Source organism: Pecten maximus, chromosome 18 (assembly GCF_902652985.1).
Source record: "Pecten maximus chromosome 18, xPecMax1.1, whole genome shotgun sequence".
NCBI classification, from domain to species: domain Eukaryota; kingdom Metazoa; phylum Mollusca; class Bivalvia; order Pectinida; family Pectinidae; genus Pecten; species Pecten maximus.
This window is the reverse complement of record NC_047032.1, coordinates 26505416-26521248: the sequence shown is the minus strand read 5'-3', so window position 1 is coordinate 26521248 and position 15833 is coordinate 26505416. Positions and strand designations below refer to the sequence as shown.

The 15833-nt window shown below is 36.5% G+C and overlaps 1 protein-coding gene across 1 annotated transcript; it reads left to right on the top strand.

Moving 5' to 3' along the window:
• The first annotated feature begins 4965 nt into the window (after nucleotides 1–4965).
• LOC117316657 (translin-like) lies at nucleotides 4966–14788 on the top strand. Its single transcript, XM_033871360.1, has 6 exons — nucleotides 4966–5102; nucleotides 6777–6870; nucleotides 9255–9351; nucleotides 9659–9774; nucleotides 12282–12361; nucleotides 12703–14788. Exons 1-6 carry the CDS (start codon nucleotides 5025–5027, stop codon nucleotides 12928–12930), a joined length of 693 nt encoding a protein of 230 aa, XP_033727251.1. The 5' UTR covers nucleotides 4966–5024; the 3' UTR covers nucleotides 12931–14788.
• Nucleotides 14789–15833: the final 1045 nt, after the last annotated feature.

Sequence of the window (15833 nt, the reverse complement as noted above, 5' to 3'; positions counted from 1 at the left end):
ACGTAATGAATCTTGTATCATATAAACCGTAGGCCTATAGCTATTACTAAAATAGATCTGTCTAGTTATAGAACATATTGATGTAGATGAAATGTTTATTCCTACACAGAGTGAAAGGAGACACGTGAAAGCCTACAAAAATATTGCGACACTATACAATGTGTTCGACCAGAGACATATATACAGAGATTAGTAACATCGCTATTTCCCCGTACACATAGTGGCTCCCTTTATTCGTGACCACTCAAGCATATCCCTTATCGAGAGCGTCCTGTCTCCTATCAAACACACGCGAGCGCAGATAAATCGGGCTATGCGCATGTGTGTATCGTAGTATTGGAACTTATTCGACATGTTCTGGTTAATCCGCCATTACGTCAGACCAAAACCTCGTCATTTTAAATACACACAGAAAGCACATCGTTTTATTTTGGCCACTACAAAAGTTACCACATTAACCAAAAACTATCAAACTTATGGGATATAGTCTTATTGATCATGCACATTGTTGCCATTTATCCGTATTTCCGAAAATCCATTGGGTCCTATTCGACATGTCCAAGTTTGTAATTAAGCCGCCATTACGTCAGACCAAAACATCGTCAATTTTAAACGAACACAAAAAGCACATCGTTTTATTTAGGCCACTACAAAAGTTACCACATTAACCAAAAACTATCATACTTATGGGATATAGTCTTATTGATCACGCACATTGTTTCCATTTATCCGTATTTTCTAAAATCCATTGGGTCCTATTCGACATGTCCAAGTTTTGTAATTAAGCAGCCATTACGTCCGACCAAAACATCGTCAATTTTAAACGCACACAAAAAGCACATTGTTTTATCTAGGCCACTACAAAAGTTACCACATTAACCAAAAACTATCATACTTATGGAATGTGGTCTTGATTATCACGCACATTGTTGTCATTTATCCGTATTCTCGAAAACCCCAGGGACTTTTCGAAAATTGGAGATTCCCGCCGATCTTTCCTGCGTTGTGCTTGACTTTCATACTCAAAATACAAACACTTGGACAGCAAATTGTGATATATTTCATATTGATGACACTTCTGCACTTTGATATTAATAAAATTAAAGCACATAATTGGATCTTGGTGATGATTTCAAATAGAAATTATCGATAATTATGTGTCTGGTTTTCAAGTTTTCTCCAATATGGCGTCTGGTACAGACTGAACCGAGCGACCGCAAAGGATTGTGGGAAGGTCAGGGACCACTATGTAAACACAAGGGCAAATAGAGAGCTGCCAATCTCTCTGTATATATGTCTCTGGTTCGACACAGCATTTACATTGGGGGTTTACATTGGGGGGGGGGGGGGGGGGGGGGGGGTATTTTTAGCAAGAACTTTAATTTATTTCAAGAACGCATAGGGACCATGTATGAATGTACTCTCTATATAATTTACAAATACACTTTTTGTTATTGTGTAGCTCATACAACAGTCAAGACAAATCATATAAATATTCCTCTGACTAAAAGTTAAACCTCATTACGATATCAGAATTACTCTGGTGCTCTGGTGCCATATATATGGGGCATGTACGCAATTCAGCGTCGGTTAAAATGTAACGTTATTTATTTCTTCTTCTTCTTCTTCTTCTTCTTCTTCTTCTTCTTCTTCTTCTTCTTCTTCTTCTTCTTCAAGTCTGTCGACAGTACTTTACTCTACAGTGCACTGCTTCAAACTAATTGATGTTGCCACTCTGATAGGGATCTGTACATATATAAGGGTTTTTAAAAACCTTCCTGGAACAACGTGTTATCATGACGGCGCGGGAAACCAAATGTCCTTTTCGCCTTGGCAGTTGTTGTATTTATATAGATGCTACATCACCGACAAAAATCTCTAATTAAAGGTCGATGTTAATACGAAATTATATAGAATTAAAACACCGTATTCTAATTAGATATATAGCGACAAAAATGTATTGATAAACAATTGAAAACAAGAATGGAATATAGAATACAGAATATCGATATTTTCACGAGTGAAAAATATCGAAATATTCTGTCATACGAGCGCATCATCGCTGCAGTGAAAATATGTTTTATTAGTTTGATAATTTTCTATATTTTAACTGAAAAAATGCCATAAATAGTTATAATTGCATCCAGAAGGTAAAATCTACTACCTTAGAGTGTTTTTAAAAAAATATGTATATCTAAAATATCATATTTTTTAATGAATGAGATATTTTTATTTATAAGGGTCCATTAGAAACAAATTATTGACGCAAGCTGGTAGCTTCTATTTCCATATCAATGAAATGACAAAATATCAAATTATGTCACTTCGATGTAATGTATAGGCTTTATATGTATTATCGTTATTTATATGTAAAACGAGTAATTTAACAGTTTGAGAGAGAGAGAGAGAGAGAGAGAGAGAGAGAGAGAGAGAGAGAGAGAGAGAGAGAGAGAGAGAGAGAGAGAGAGAGAGAGTAAACAATGATAAGAATAAAAGACTTTATTTAGGGTCGATGAAACTTTGAATCGCAAGACTCTTCTTCCAAATGGTCGACATTTCCATGTACAATATTTACAACATGTAAAAGTAAAGCAGTACATACAAACATTGATATCACAGTAAGGTATATTAAAGAAATGTATAGATAAAAGATGTCATGATAGATGCTATGAATTTGATAAAACACATATAACACATAAGTATCATGCCATATATTTAAAATAAGTATCATAGTTAGGCATTGAGAGTTACATGAAATAAGATAATGAGATCTGGATACAATAATAAGATACTAATTCTGTACTACTAAATCTTCCAGACATTGATAATATCATATTATAAAATTTGACATATTCTTCTTGCATTCAAGCTTAAAATTTAGTAGGTTTTGGCACTGCCTAACATTGTGTGGTAACCCATTCCAAAGTGTTGGGCCACTGTATAAAAATTAATTTCTAAATTTCTAAGTCTTGTGTTAGGGAATGGCACATTTCCCTTCAGTAGATGCCCTATCACGGATACTATATATACAGTATAAATTAAAACATTAGAGTCGAGGCAATTCGGACAAAGTTGGTAACTTAAGTTTTGTAAAACTTCTTAACTTGGCACAGAGTAATCTACGTAACACACTTTTTAAAAAATCTTTCCAATTTTTTAACAAATAATAGAGGACAGTGCCCCCAAACATTGGCACAATAGTCAAGGTAAGGTAAAGTAATTAAACAGTTAAAGTAGGTTATTCTGGATGAGATAGGTAAAAACTATTTTAAAATTGACCTTTTTATAACATCTAGGACATGTTTGGTCCATGTAAGAGTGTCATCGACACACACACCAAGTAGTTTTTCATGCCTAACATGTTCCCGAATTGTCAGACTCAATACAAAATCCACGTGTAATTCTCTGGGTTTTTTCCTGTTTGCTTCCTATTAGCATTACTCCTGTTTTCTCTGCATAATAACCATTTTGTTGCTTATAACCATTTTTCTATATTAACGAAATCAGAGTGCAAACATGATTCAATGACATCAGTACATTTAGCAGATTTCTACATTTAAGCATTGAACTGCTTTCAGTTGGAAGTTATGGGCTGATGAATGCCAACTGGACAAAGGCAAAAATGAAGCACTATATTAATGACGTCATAATAAAGATTTGGAAGTTATGGACTCATAACTTCCAAGTTAGCTTGGTAAAGTTATATAGTGGGGCTGCAGTGAAAATGTAAATATTGTTGTGTCGTCGGCGTACATGTACATTTCACACTGCTTACAGTGGAGAGGCATGTCATTTATATACAATAAAAACATCAGAGGCCCAATCATTGAGCCCTGTGGTATACACCAGTTGTTATTTCACAAGGACTGCTTATTTGATGCGATCGGCAACGTTCACACTCCATCATTTTGGCTTATTGAAGAAATGGTTGCAATCCTTATATTGATATACATGTATATCCTGGGTGCTATTTTATACATTTTTTTGTGAAAGGCAGTACACCTTCGTTCTTGGCGATGTAGCATGTTTAATACTCGGTAATCTATTCACAGAAAAAGAACAGTTGAAAGAGTAAATTTCAGTCAGATTTCTGGTTTTAAAAAAAAATCTTTGGAAAATAGCCGGGACGTACAAATACATACATGGATTTTTAACTGTCTCTATCTGTGAATAACGACGTAGCGAGATGACATCATACACTACCACTTTTCTCCAAAACTTCTCGTTCAATCGTTTCAGTTTTTGAATTTGTAAAAAGCTGGATACAAATTCCACCTGCACTGCCAAAGTTTTTCTGATAAATGATTTTGAGCAATGCATAAATAATCAGTGATTTTACATAATTGCCATTTACTGGTCATAGTAAATAACAAACATTATCGAAATAAACTATCTTTTTGTGAACCCCTTTTCTCCAAAAATACTCGCCCAATCTTTTTCATTTTTGCATTTGTAAAGCTGAATAAATTCCACGTGCACTGATAATGTTTTTGAAACATATTTTTGTTACAAAGTTATTAAAATTTTGCATCAAATATAGATTGTTTTCAGCAGTTTTCTCCAAAAATACTCATCCGATTTTTTCCCATATATTGAATCAATTAAAAACTGAATACATTGCTTTAATTGTGATCAAGTGTTCGAACGATTTTGGAAAAGTTACCTCAATATTACATTAATTAGCAGACCTTCGATAATATTATCCAATTTTACCCAATGTCTGCTGGAATCGATTATAAAGCGCCTTTAAAAAAAAACCACCCGTTTCTGGTTGTTATAAAAGCGCTTTATAATCGATTCCAATGTTGTATCGGTGCATAAATAGACATGAAATGATGTTACAAATTAAAATTAGACAATTCCATAATAACTTTAGTTCCTGACCCCAAGTACCTGTGTGTATGAGCAAATCCGGAATTTTTAACCCGCTCTTCGAATCAATTATTATCAATCAAGGGACGGTAACTCTAAACTGAAATTTGTTTGCACACACGTGAGCTCAAGACCATTTGTTTAGATTCACCATGGCAAACGAATCGTCGATGACAACAATTTTTTCTGATTTTCAGAAATATTTAAATGAAGAACAAGAAATAAGAGAGGTAAGAAAAATTGGACCAATAAATTACTGTAGACTTTAAACACCACTAACATAACATTGGGTGTTTGAACGACACTGGTTTACACATAACAGCTGCATAATGCCTTATAATAAAAAATAGCCAGAAATTCCTACTAGTATATCAATTATCAAGATTTAATAATATATGCATTTCTGGCTATGTTTTTTACTGGTTGTTAGTTATAAAACACAAAGTAATCACTGAAACAAAATCACTGATAAAATTGACTTATGTTGCTTAAAAAAATGCTAAATTGAAGGAGCAATAAAATCCAATTGGGCAGATCTAACAAAGGCTAGTTTGGTATTTCGATACGTTTCTTTGGAATCCCCACTTCAAGTACTCCAGATCCCTAATGTTAAAAACATAATTGAGTCATTGTTATTTGACTCGACTGTTGCTGATTCTAAAAAAAAACAACTGTTTTTCAAATTCATTAAACTCAACACTCTTTTTGTGGTGTAGCTTTAAAATAAACCTTATCGTTTTGTTCTGGGCAACTTGTAACTTACCATTCAGTTTTTTCTGACAGACCTTCATACCAACAATCATGCGTGAATATGCATAATCAAAGCGACATTGTGCACAACTTTCCTATGTCAACATAGTGTTTTTCTGGATTGGACTGACAGACAATTGCTGTTTCTGTACCGGAATTTCAACCTCTGATTAACTTTATTAATGATTCATGCCAAACAGAAATAATTGCTGTGGCTCAGAAAAGGTTAAATTTATATTATCATTTAATGACGATACAAAGTTAATTTTATCCTGTAAGACTATATACATGTGTCCCTGTGGTTATATTGAGACGGTCAATAATCCAGACTTAGACTACTTCAACAGTACTTTGAAATGAAATAAAAGAAAAGAGTTGAAGAGAAGACTCTGGCAGAATTCATCAAGGCTTATGATGTTTGGCCCCAATATGCCTAGTCCAGAGGTTTCTGACTATCTAACCATGTTATATAATTATAATATAGGGCCATGTCTGTCTTTTAAGGTTCTGCGATAGCTCAGTCGGTTAGAGCGCCGACCACTTTAATCTCAGATAAAGATCCAGTGTGTGTGGTTTGATGCTCCCTTCCCGTGTCAGTTTGCGTTTCTCGAAAAGCTGAGAAACAGGCTGGTCTGTGCTGTCGTGGCAAGATATTTTACCCTTATTGCTCTGGATGGCATGCAACAGGCCTTCCATATGATGTACAGTGAGATAGTCACCAACTACTACACAGAGACCCCAACTCAAAATGACTGGCTGTTCATGGGGTGATAAATCCAGCCAACAAACTTTCTTGGTTATCCTGTGAACAAATTTAAATGTAAAGGTGAAAAGGGAACCAAGGCCACTTTCAGAGTGTCTCTCACAGGTGCTGAACCTGTCTGTCAGAATATCTCAAAGTCTGGTGTCGGTGTTAAAGGGAGGAATTCTGGATGGACATTGACTGATTCTACCTGAAATAATGTCTTAATTATACCTAGAGCTCTCTGATTTTTTAGGGCACACTTGATGAAAAGCTAGCCTTGTACCTGACCAAATGTTTTTTAATAAATGTTTGACTGGGTGCTGTAAAAGTCAGTCAAAGTTTTAGTGCTGCATAAATTGAATATTAATGATGAGGGAAACTCTATTAACATTTTTTTTTTAATTTCAGCGAAATCCGAGTGCTGGTGCGTGACGTGGAGCAGACAACACGAGAAATTCATACACAACTTCAGCTTGTGCACCAACACGGGGGAATCAAGCAAGGTGAATTCCTATGTCACACTTTGGATGCTATTCGGACTGTACAATAGCTGTTGATAAATAGGGGGCCACGATAGCTCAGTTGGTTAGACCATTGGTCCCCATAACATAGGTGAAGGTCTGAGGTGCATGGTTCAATGACCTGACCTTTGGAGGTTTGTGTTTCTCCAGAAGCTAAGAATGAATCCATCTGGGTATCATGGTTGTGTCCTTTGGTAAGACACTTTACTCTAATTGCTCTGGATGGCATTGGACAGGCCTCCAGTATGTTGTTCAGGGAGGTAGCAACCAGCTACCACCTCAAAATGACCCTGACTGTTCATGAGGCTATAAACAAAACAAACAAACAAACTTGATGTCCTCAGTTTCATCAATGTTAATTAATTTAAGAAATTCTGTAACTTAAAATGTTTCTATATAAAAGCCTTACTAGTACATGTATTGGATTTCATGGGAGAATAGGGTAAATGGGTGAGGACACTGGGGCCTGGTAGATGGTCTGATTACCATTCTGTGATGTGTGTGTTACTTAACAGGTATCCTTTAGTGACATACATACTGTGAAACTATTGTGGAGCTTTGTTGGTAATCGGTCCGACTACATATTAGGTTGACGGTTTAGTTTCTATTGTTAGATTTGTCAGTCCAAGATAAAAGTGGAGATTTCAGTCAAAAGATAAGTTATTCAAGTATATAGTGGTAATGCTAGTATAAAATTCATGAAAAGTTATTACAGACTGTAAGTCTTGGTGAATTAGGGGGTTAGATTAACATTCTGTAAAAATTACATACCCTGTTCAAATTGTTGATTTGTTATGTCCAATAGTGGTATTTGCACATCAGAATATTGCAAATATGCTTATCATATGTATAAAATGTTCCTGGACTGTGAACACAAGGCCTGTCTCCTATAAGTTTGGTCCTGTGGACACTAGGTCTGTGTCCTATAAGTTTGGTCCTGTGGACACTAGGCCTGTTTCCTATAAGTTTGGTCCTGTGGACACTAGGCCTGTGTCTTATAAGTTTGGTCCTGTGGACACTAGGTCTGTCTCCTATAAGTTTGGTCCTGTGGACACTAGGTCTGTCTCCTATAAGTTTGGTCCTGTGGACACTAGGCCTGTCTCCTATAAGTTTGGTCCTGTGAACACTAGGTCTGTCTCCTATAAGTTTGGTCCTGTGGACACTAGGTCTGTCTCCTATAAGTTTGGTCCTGTGGACACTAGGTCTGTCTCCTATAAGTTTGGTCCTGTGGACACTAGGTCTGTCTCCTATAAGTTTGGTCCTGTGGACACTAGGCCTGTCTCCTATAAGTTTGGTCCTGTGGACACTAGGTCTGTCTCCTATAAGTTTGGTCCTGTGGACACTAGGTCCTGTCTCCTATAAGTTTGGTCCTGTGGACACTAGGTCTGTCTCCTATAAGTTTGGTCCTGTGGACACTAGGTCTGTCTCCTATAAGTTTGGTCCTGTGGACACTAGGTCTGTCTCCTATAAGTTTGGTCCTGTGGACACTAGGTCTGTCTCCTATAAGTTTGGTCCTGTGGACACTAGGTCTGTCTCCTATAAGTTTGGTCCTGTGGACACTAGGTCTGTCTCCTATAAGTTTGGTCCTGTGGACACTAGGTCTGTCTCCTATAAGTTTGGTCCTGTGGACACTAGGTCTGTCTCCTATAAGTTTGGTCCTGTGGACACTAGGTCTGTGTCCTATAAGTTTGGTCCTGTGGACACTAGGTCTGTCTCCTATAAGTTTGGTCCTGTGGACACTAGGTCTGTCTCCTATAAGTTTGGTCCTGTGGACACTAGGTCTGTCTCCTATAAGTTTGGTCCTGTGGACACTAGGTCTGTGTCCTATAAGTTTGGTCCCGTAGACACTAGGTCTGTGTCCTATAAGTTTGGTCCCGTAGACACTAGGTCTGTCTCCTATAAGTTTGGTCCTGTGGACACTAGGTCTGTGTCCTATAAGTTTGGTCCCGTGGACACTAGGTCTGTCTCCCGATCCCTATAAGTTTGGTCCTGTGGACACTAGGTCTGTGTCCTATAAGTTTGGTCCTGTGGACACTAGGTCTGTGTCCTATAAGTTTGGTCCTGTGGACACTAGGTCTGTCTCCTATAAGTTTGGTCTTGTGGACACTAGGTCTGTCTCCCTATAAGTTTATTTCCTATTTCAATCCAATATAATTCCCATATATTTGGTGACACTTTAGCTTCTTTCAACTGTCTATGTTATTCTTTGCATTTTTCTTGAATTGAGCTGGGTGAATTAAGTTTTTAAACTTTTCATAATTGGTAATAGCAGTCATAGAAATGCTAAGAAAAAAATCTTCTGGATCAAAACTTGGAAACTTGTATTTTCCCCCTCAACTGATAATATTTTAGTTATATTTGTATAGTGCAGGAGTACTGTGAAAAGGCTGAAACTTCATTTGCAACACTGAGGGAGCAATTCAGAAAATTGGCTGAGGTTGTCCCAGCAGGACAGTACTATAGGTAAAATCACCTAACATATTTTTCAGACGATTGTACCATTTACAAATGTATATGATTTTATCCTTAGGACTTAAATTGATAATTAAATTAATAGCTACAAGGTGTTCAGAATTGTACACGGCGAAAATAAGGACTAATTAATGTCACTTTTTGTATTGACTTGTACAGTGCATTTAAATGATTGTGTATGATCTCAGACTTTATATTTGTCTTAAAAGTACAAGTTTAATGTATACTAGGTTGGTACCATCTAAATGAAGAATGCATTAAGGTTTAGAAAAATATTTTTTATATTTTTTATTTTCAGATTCCATGACCATTGGAAGTTTTCTATGCAAAGATGCTGTTTCTTGTCTGCTTTCATTACCTACCTTCAAACAGAAAAACTCGTAACAAGGGAGGAAACTGCTGCAAAATTAGGAGGTTAGCTCATACTTTTCAATATACTTTGGTCAGTCACAGGCATACAGTATTATGTACAAGAGGGCGTAATAATGTATGGATGAGTGTATGTTGTATGAAGAGGATGTATGATGTGTTGGCGGGTTTTATTGAGATTGGAGGAGGGGAAATATATCAATATACATGATTGTACCTTCCCCATACAAAATAAGACCTGCCCAGACATTGTATTGTGCACATAAAGTCTGATCCACAACTTTAAGTGTAAATTTTGAAAACAATTTGTTTTGCTAATTTCTTTTGTTTTAATTACTAGAAATGCTGCCCTTGTTTCAAATGGCATTCAGGCTTCTTTAGTCTATTTTAGAATAGAATAAATTATAAGTGTTCTTGAGGTTTCCCTTTCCAAGGTTTTAGAAGGCTACATCGTAATTGTACAAGAGATGTATGGTACAGTGGACCTCTGTGTTAAGAATTCTCCACAATTTTCTATAAAATTTAGGCCAAGGGAATTTCCTGGCCATTCCTATTTAACAATGAAGTAAGGTTATTTTTTTCACACCAATCCTGCGTGGCATGAGATAAGGGGTTGCCCCACCTTTTTAAAAATGCTCCTGAGATATGGCACCAGTTTCCTTTGGTCTGAATCTCCAATCCTAGATAAAGAAATGTCCACTCTGTTTGAAGTATATTCTCTCTATAACCGTTTGGGTGAGACCATTGACTCAATTTAACCTTAGAACTTGACTTCACCATTGAGACCTTGGGCATGTTTTCTGATTGTTATCCCCATATTATATTATCTTGGCAATTCGGACCATGAAACAAACATTTAGTTGACTAAGATGAAATTCTCCCATTCCAGTTCAGTTTTGTCAAAAGCTGACACAGGGATCTTTTAAACGATTTCCATTTTTCTTGTTTTTCCAGTAGTTGTACACCGTTACACGATTCACATCAATTCCCTTGTTTGTATAGTTATTTACTGTACTGTATAGTTATTTACTGTACTGTATAGTTCTTTACTGTACTGTATAGTTATTTACTGTACTGTATAGTTATTTACTGTACTGTATAGTTATTTACAGTACTGTATAGTTATTTACTGTACTGTATAGTTATTTACTGTACTGTATAGTTATTTACTGTACTGTATAGCTATTTACTGTACTGTTTAGCTATTTACTGTACTGTATAGTTATTTACTGTACTGTATAGTTATTTACTGTACTGTACAGTTATTTACTGTACTGTATAGTTATTTACTGTACGTTATTTACTGTACTGTATAGTTATTTACTGTACTGTATAGTTATTTACTGTACGTTATTTACTGTACTGTATAGTTATTTACTGTACTGTATAGTTATTTACTGTACTGTACAGTTATTTACTGTACTGTATAGTTATTTACTGTCCGTGATAGTTATTTACTGTACTGTATAGTTATTTACTGTACTGTATAGTTATTTACTGTACTGTATAGTTATTTACAGTACTGTATAGTTATTTACTGTCCGTGATAGTTATTTACTGTACTGTATAGTTATTTACTGTACTGTATAGTTATTTACTGTACTGTACAGTTATTTATTGTACTGTATAGTTATTTACTGTACTGTACAGTTATTTACTGTACTGTATAGCTATTTACTGTACTGTATAGTTATTTACTGTACTGTATAGTTATTTACAGTACTGTATAGTTATTTACTGTCCGTGATAGTTATTTACTGTACTGTATAGTTATTTACTGTACTGTATAGTTATTTACTGTACTGTATAGTTATTTACTGAACTGTATAGTTATTTACTGTACTGTATAGTTATTTACTGTACTTTCCTTTTGATCATCCTCTTTAAAGTTGATTTTCTCAATCACTTTCTGAGCAGTACTCAGTCATGATGGGGCGTTCTGTGAGAACACCAACTTCCATTTTAATATCTCCTTTGTCTCCAATATCTGTCCCAGTGCTGTCTAAGGACTAAGGACTGTTTCTTGCCACACACCCTATATTGTATCCCGACTCCAATAAAGAGAGTTTCAGTTTTCATGGTAGACAGGTTTCCTGTAGAATCACATTTTGACAAAGTTGCCGGCATGATGATGTTGTCTTCTGTGGTAGTGATTAAATGTCTCCATGGACGCATAAGAGAGCATCATACAAAGGGGACGATGCATGTTGTTAGGTTGCATGACATCATTTTATCCTCTGAAAAAAACCTGAAGAACATTGGTGGAGTATGTTGTCAGATAGTTCTATGTTTATGGACAGAACAGACTTTGGTTCAGTGTACAAGTTTCCGGTTTGTGATGATTCTGATGAATTGTATTTTGAAATCATGATCAAGTGATAATGATATTTGAAAAACATTCATCCATGGGATGTCTTTAAATGCATTTTTCTTTTTCTTTTTAAGCATTCTGCGATATGGGAATACAGATATTTATTATACAAGGGAGATAACTCTTGTGTCCTTAGATATATATGGAGGCGCTACATTAATATTTCATTTCTGATGTTTAGTTCAGGTGTCCAGGGAGAATGGATTTCACATGGACCTTGATGACTTTTTAATAGGTGTTCTTCAGGTAGCAAGTGAATTGGTGAGTGATTTGGTGTGATTTTGTTAAAAAACCATTCAACAAATTTACATGGTTCTAAAATTTATGATCAACAAATTCAGGTTGGGAGATAGGTAAAATATATATCATTTTGCGAAATATGACTAATGCAGCTGTATATAATAATGACAATCAATGCTAAAATCATATGTTTCAGAAAAGATATTGGGGGTCGGCCAGAAAGTCCTATCACATGTACATTCTATTTGTTTTCACATAACCTTTTTCTGAGTAGAAACCTAAATGCACACTTATTGAGTAAGTAGTTTACATGTATATGTAAAATGATTTGAAAATATTTTTGTTTTTGTTTCTGTTTTCAGTCACGTTTAGCTGTGAATGCAGTTACTGCAAGTGATTATTCTCGACCAATGAGAATTGCTAAATTTGTCGCAGAAATGGATGCTGGGTATAGACTCTTAAATCTAAAGAATGATGCTCTACGGAAACGTTTTGATGGGTTGAAATATGATCTAAAGAAAGTAGAGGAAATCGTATATGACCTCACCATAAGAGGTCTCAAGCCATCAGAGGATCCACCAAAGGAATGAAGGGACCATAACTCTGTTGTACTTGGACTTTGATTTGTTCAATGTTTAAGGGGTAACATTGATAGAAGACTTGTTTGGCATTATGCAGGTGTAACTGTTGCCAGTTTGTTAGGGGAGAAACTATAATTAGATTTCTCTATACCTTACAAGTCAGAAAGTGGTTCAATCAGAAATTGAGCACAGGGTCAATATTCTTTGTTTTATGACAATCGGACCAATAACAGACAAACAGTTCCTTAAAAAAGGGGTAATCATCTTTACCCACCATAAGCTATTCTTTATCTAATTCAAATTCAGTACAAAAGCAAACAAAGTCCATTGCTCAGTGCAATGAGAATTAGAACACCTTGACTAGGTGTATGTAACTCGAATGGTTAGACTGTCCACCTAGAGCTATGGGGTTCAAGGTTCGAGTCCTGGTCTAGTTGAAACATTTTTCCTCTTCTATAATGTTTGGTCCGTATAATACCTCCTCTGTAAAGTTAAAGATTATGTCTCCCAGGCTTATTACTGGACATCTGAGGTTAATCACAACTCAACTGTTCAAATCTTCCTGTATTTCTTTTGTAGAGAGACAGTCAATGTATTGAAAAGTTGTTATATGTGAAATATCTGTTCTCACTTGTAATTACAGGCTTGGGGAATACTTGATATATTAATAAATTATCAAATCACATGTAGTTGGTTCAGCTGTCCCACAATATTATCAGGCTAGTTTTAGGTGGTTGGAACCATTCAGACTATTCTGGGAGAGTCCAGAGTTTTAGGTAGTCGGAACCATTCGGACTATTCTGGGAGAGTCCAGAGTTTTAGGTAGTCGGAACCATTCAGATTATTCTAGGAGAGTCCAGAGTTTTAGGTAGTCGGAACCATTCGGACTATTCTAGGAGAGTCCAGAGTTTTAGGTAGTCGGAACCATTCAGATTATTCTAGGAGAGTCCAGAGTTTTAGGTAGTCAGAACCATTTGGATTATTCTAGGAGAGTCCAGAGTTTTAGGTAGTCGGAACCATTCAGATTATTCTAGGAGAGTCCAGAGTTTTAGGTAGTCAGAACCATTTGGATTATTCTAGGAGAGTCCAGAGTTTTAGGTAGTCGGAACCATTCAGATTATTCTAGGAGAGTCCAGAGTTTTAGGTAGTCGGAACCATTCAGATTATTCTAGGAGAGTCCAGTGTTTTAGGTAGTCGGAACCATTCGGACTATTCTAGGAGAGTCCAGAGTTTTAGGTAGTCGGAACCATTCAGACTATTCTAGGAGAGTCCAGAGTTTTAGGTAGTCGGAACCATTCAGACTATTCTAGGAGAGTCCAGAGTTTTAGGTAGTCGGAACCATTCGGACTATTCTGGGAGAGTCCAGAGTTTTAGGTAGTCGGAACCATTCGGACTATTCTAGGAGATTCCAGAGTTTGGGTCTCTTTGCTACCACCCTGCTATGGAGTATCTATTTTACAGTTATCTCCCCTTTTATGGTTGGATAATTCATCAGCTGATAAAACAGTGTCTGTGTTGCTTGCAACATTTTTAAGAGCATAGCAATATCAAAGCAGATGACATTATAACAGTTTACAGCTAGGGGCCCTAGACGGGGATATGATCACTTATTTGACATACATTAGAAGGGATATATATACCATATCCCTTGAAGTGCAAAGGTGAGCAGACATTGCCTGCAGCTTTGGCTATAGATGGGATACTACCACTAATAATATGGAATAGTGAACTGTATTTGAAATAAAGATAGGATTTAATTGTACTGGATTTCCTGTGTATAGTTACCGATATGTGTTGTTAATGTGTTTCTTGTCTGAAGTGTTTGACTTACCATGTATTGAAAATAAAGCAAACTTTATAATGATAATGTGTGTCTTATCATGAAGAAAGCTTTCCAATTGAGATGATACTGAGCACATGTATAACCTTAGAGTTATTTACATGTATTGTACATGTAATTATTAGTCCCCCACCGGAATCCGGGGGGGACTATAGGTTTGCGTTGTGTCTGTCCGTCTGTCCGTCTGTCCGTCCGTCCTTCCGCACACTATTTGTCCGGGCTCTATCTCCCATACTATAAGACACTGGAACTTCATACTTACTGTGTGGGTTCCCTGTGGGAAGGCGGTGTGTCGCATACAAAAACCGGGTCACTGTGACCTATATTTTGACCTCTGACCTACATTAAAGAAAAAGCTTGTCCGGGCTCTATCTCCTACACTATAAAGCACTAGAACTTAATACTTAGTAGTATTGTTCTCTGTGGGAAGGCAGTGTGTCGCGTACAAAAACCGGGTCAATGTGACCTATATTTTGCTATTTTTTGACCTCTGACCTACATTAAAGTAAAAGTTTGTCCGGGCTCTATCTCCTACACTATAAAGGACTAGAACTTAATACTTGGTAGTATGGTTCCTTGTGGGAAGGCGGTGTGTCGCGTACCAAAACCGGGTCACTGTGACCTTTATTTTGCTATATTTTGACCTCTGACCTACATTAAAGTAAAAGTTTGTCCGGACTCTATCTCCTACACTATAAAGGACTAGAACTTAATACTTGGTAGTATGGTTCCTTGTGGGAAGGCGGTGTGTCGCGTACCAAAACCGGGTCACTGTGACCTATATTTTGACCTCTGACCTACATTAAAGAAAAAGCTTGTCCGGGCTCTATCTCCTACACTATAAAGCACTAGAACTTAATACTTGGTAGTATGGTTCCTTGTGGGAAGGCGGTGTGTCGCGTACCAAAACCGGGTCACTGTGACCTATATTTTGACCTCTGACCTACATTAAAGAAAGAAAAATTTGTCCAGGTTCTATCTCCTACACTATTAAGGATTAGAACTTTATACTTGGTAGTATAGTTCCCTGTGGGAAGGCGGTGTGTCGCGTACCAAAACTGTGTCATCTACT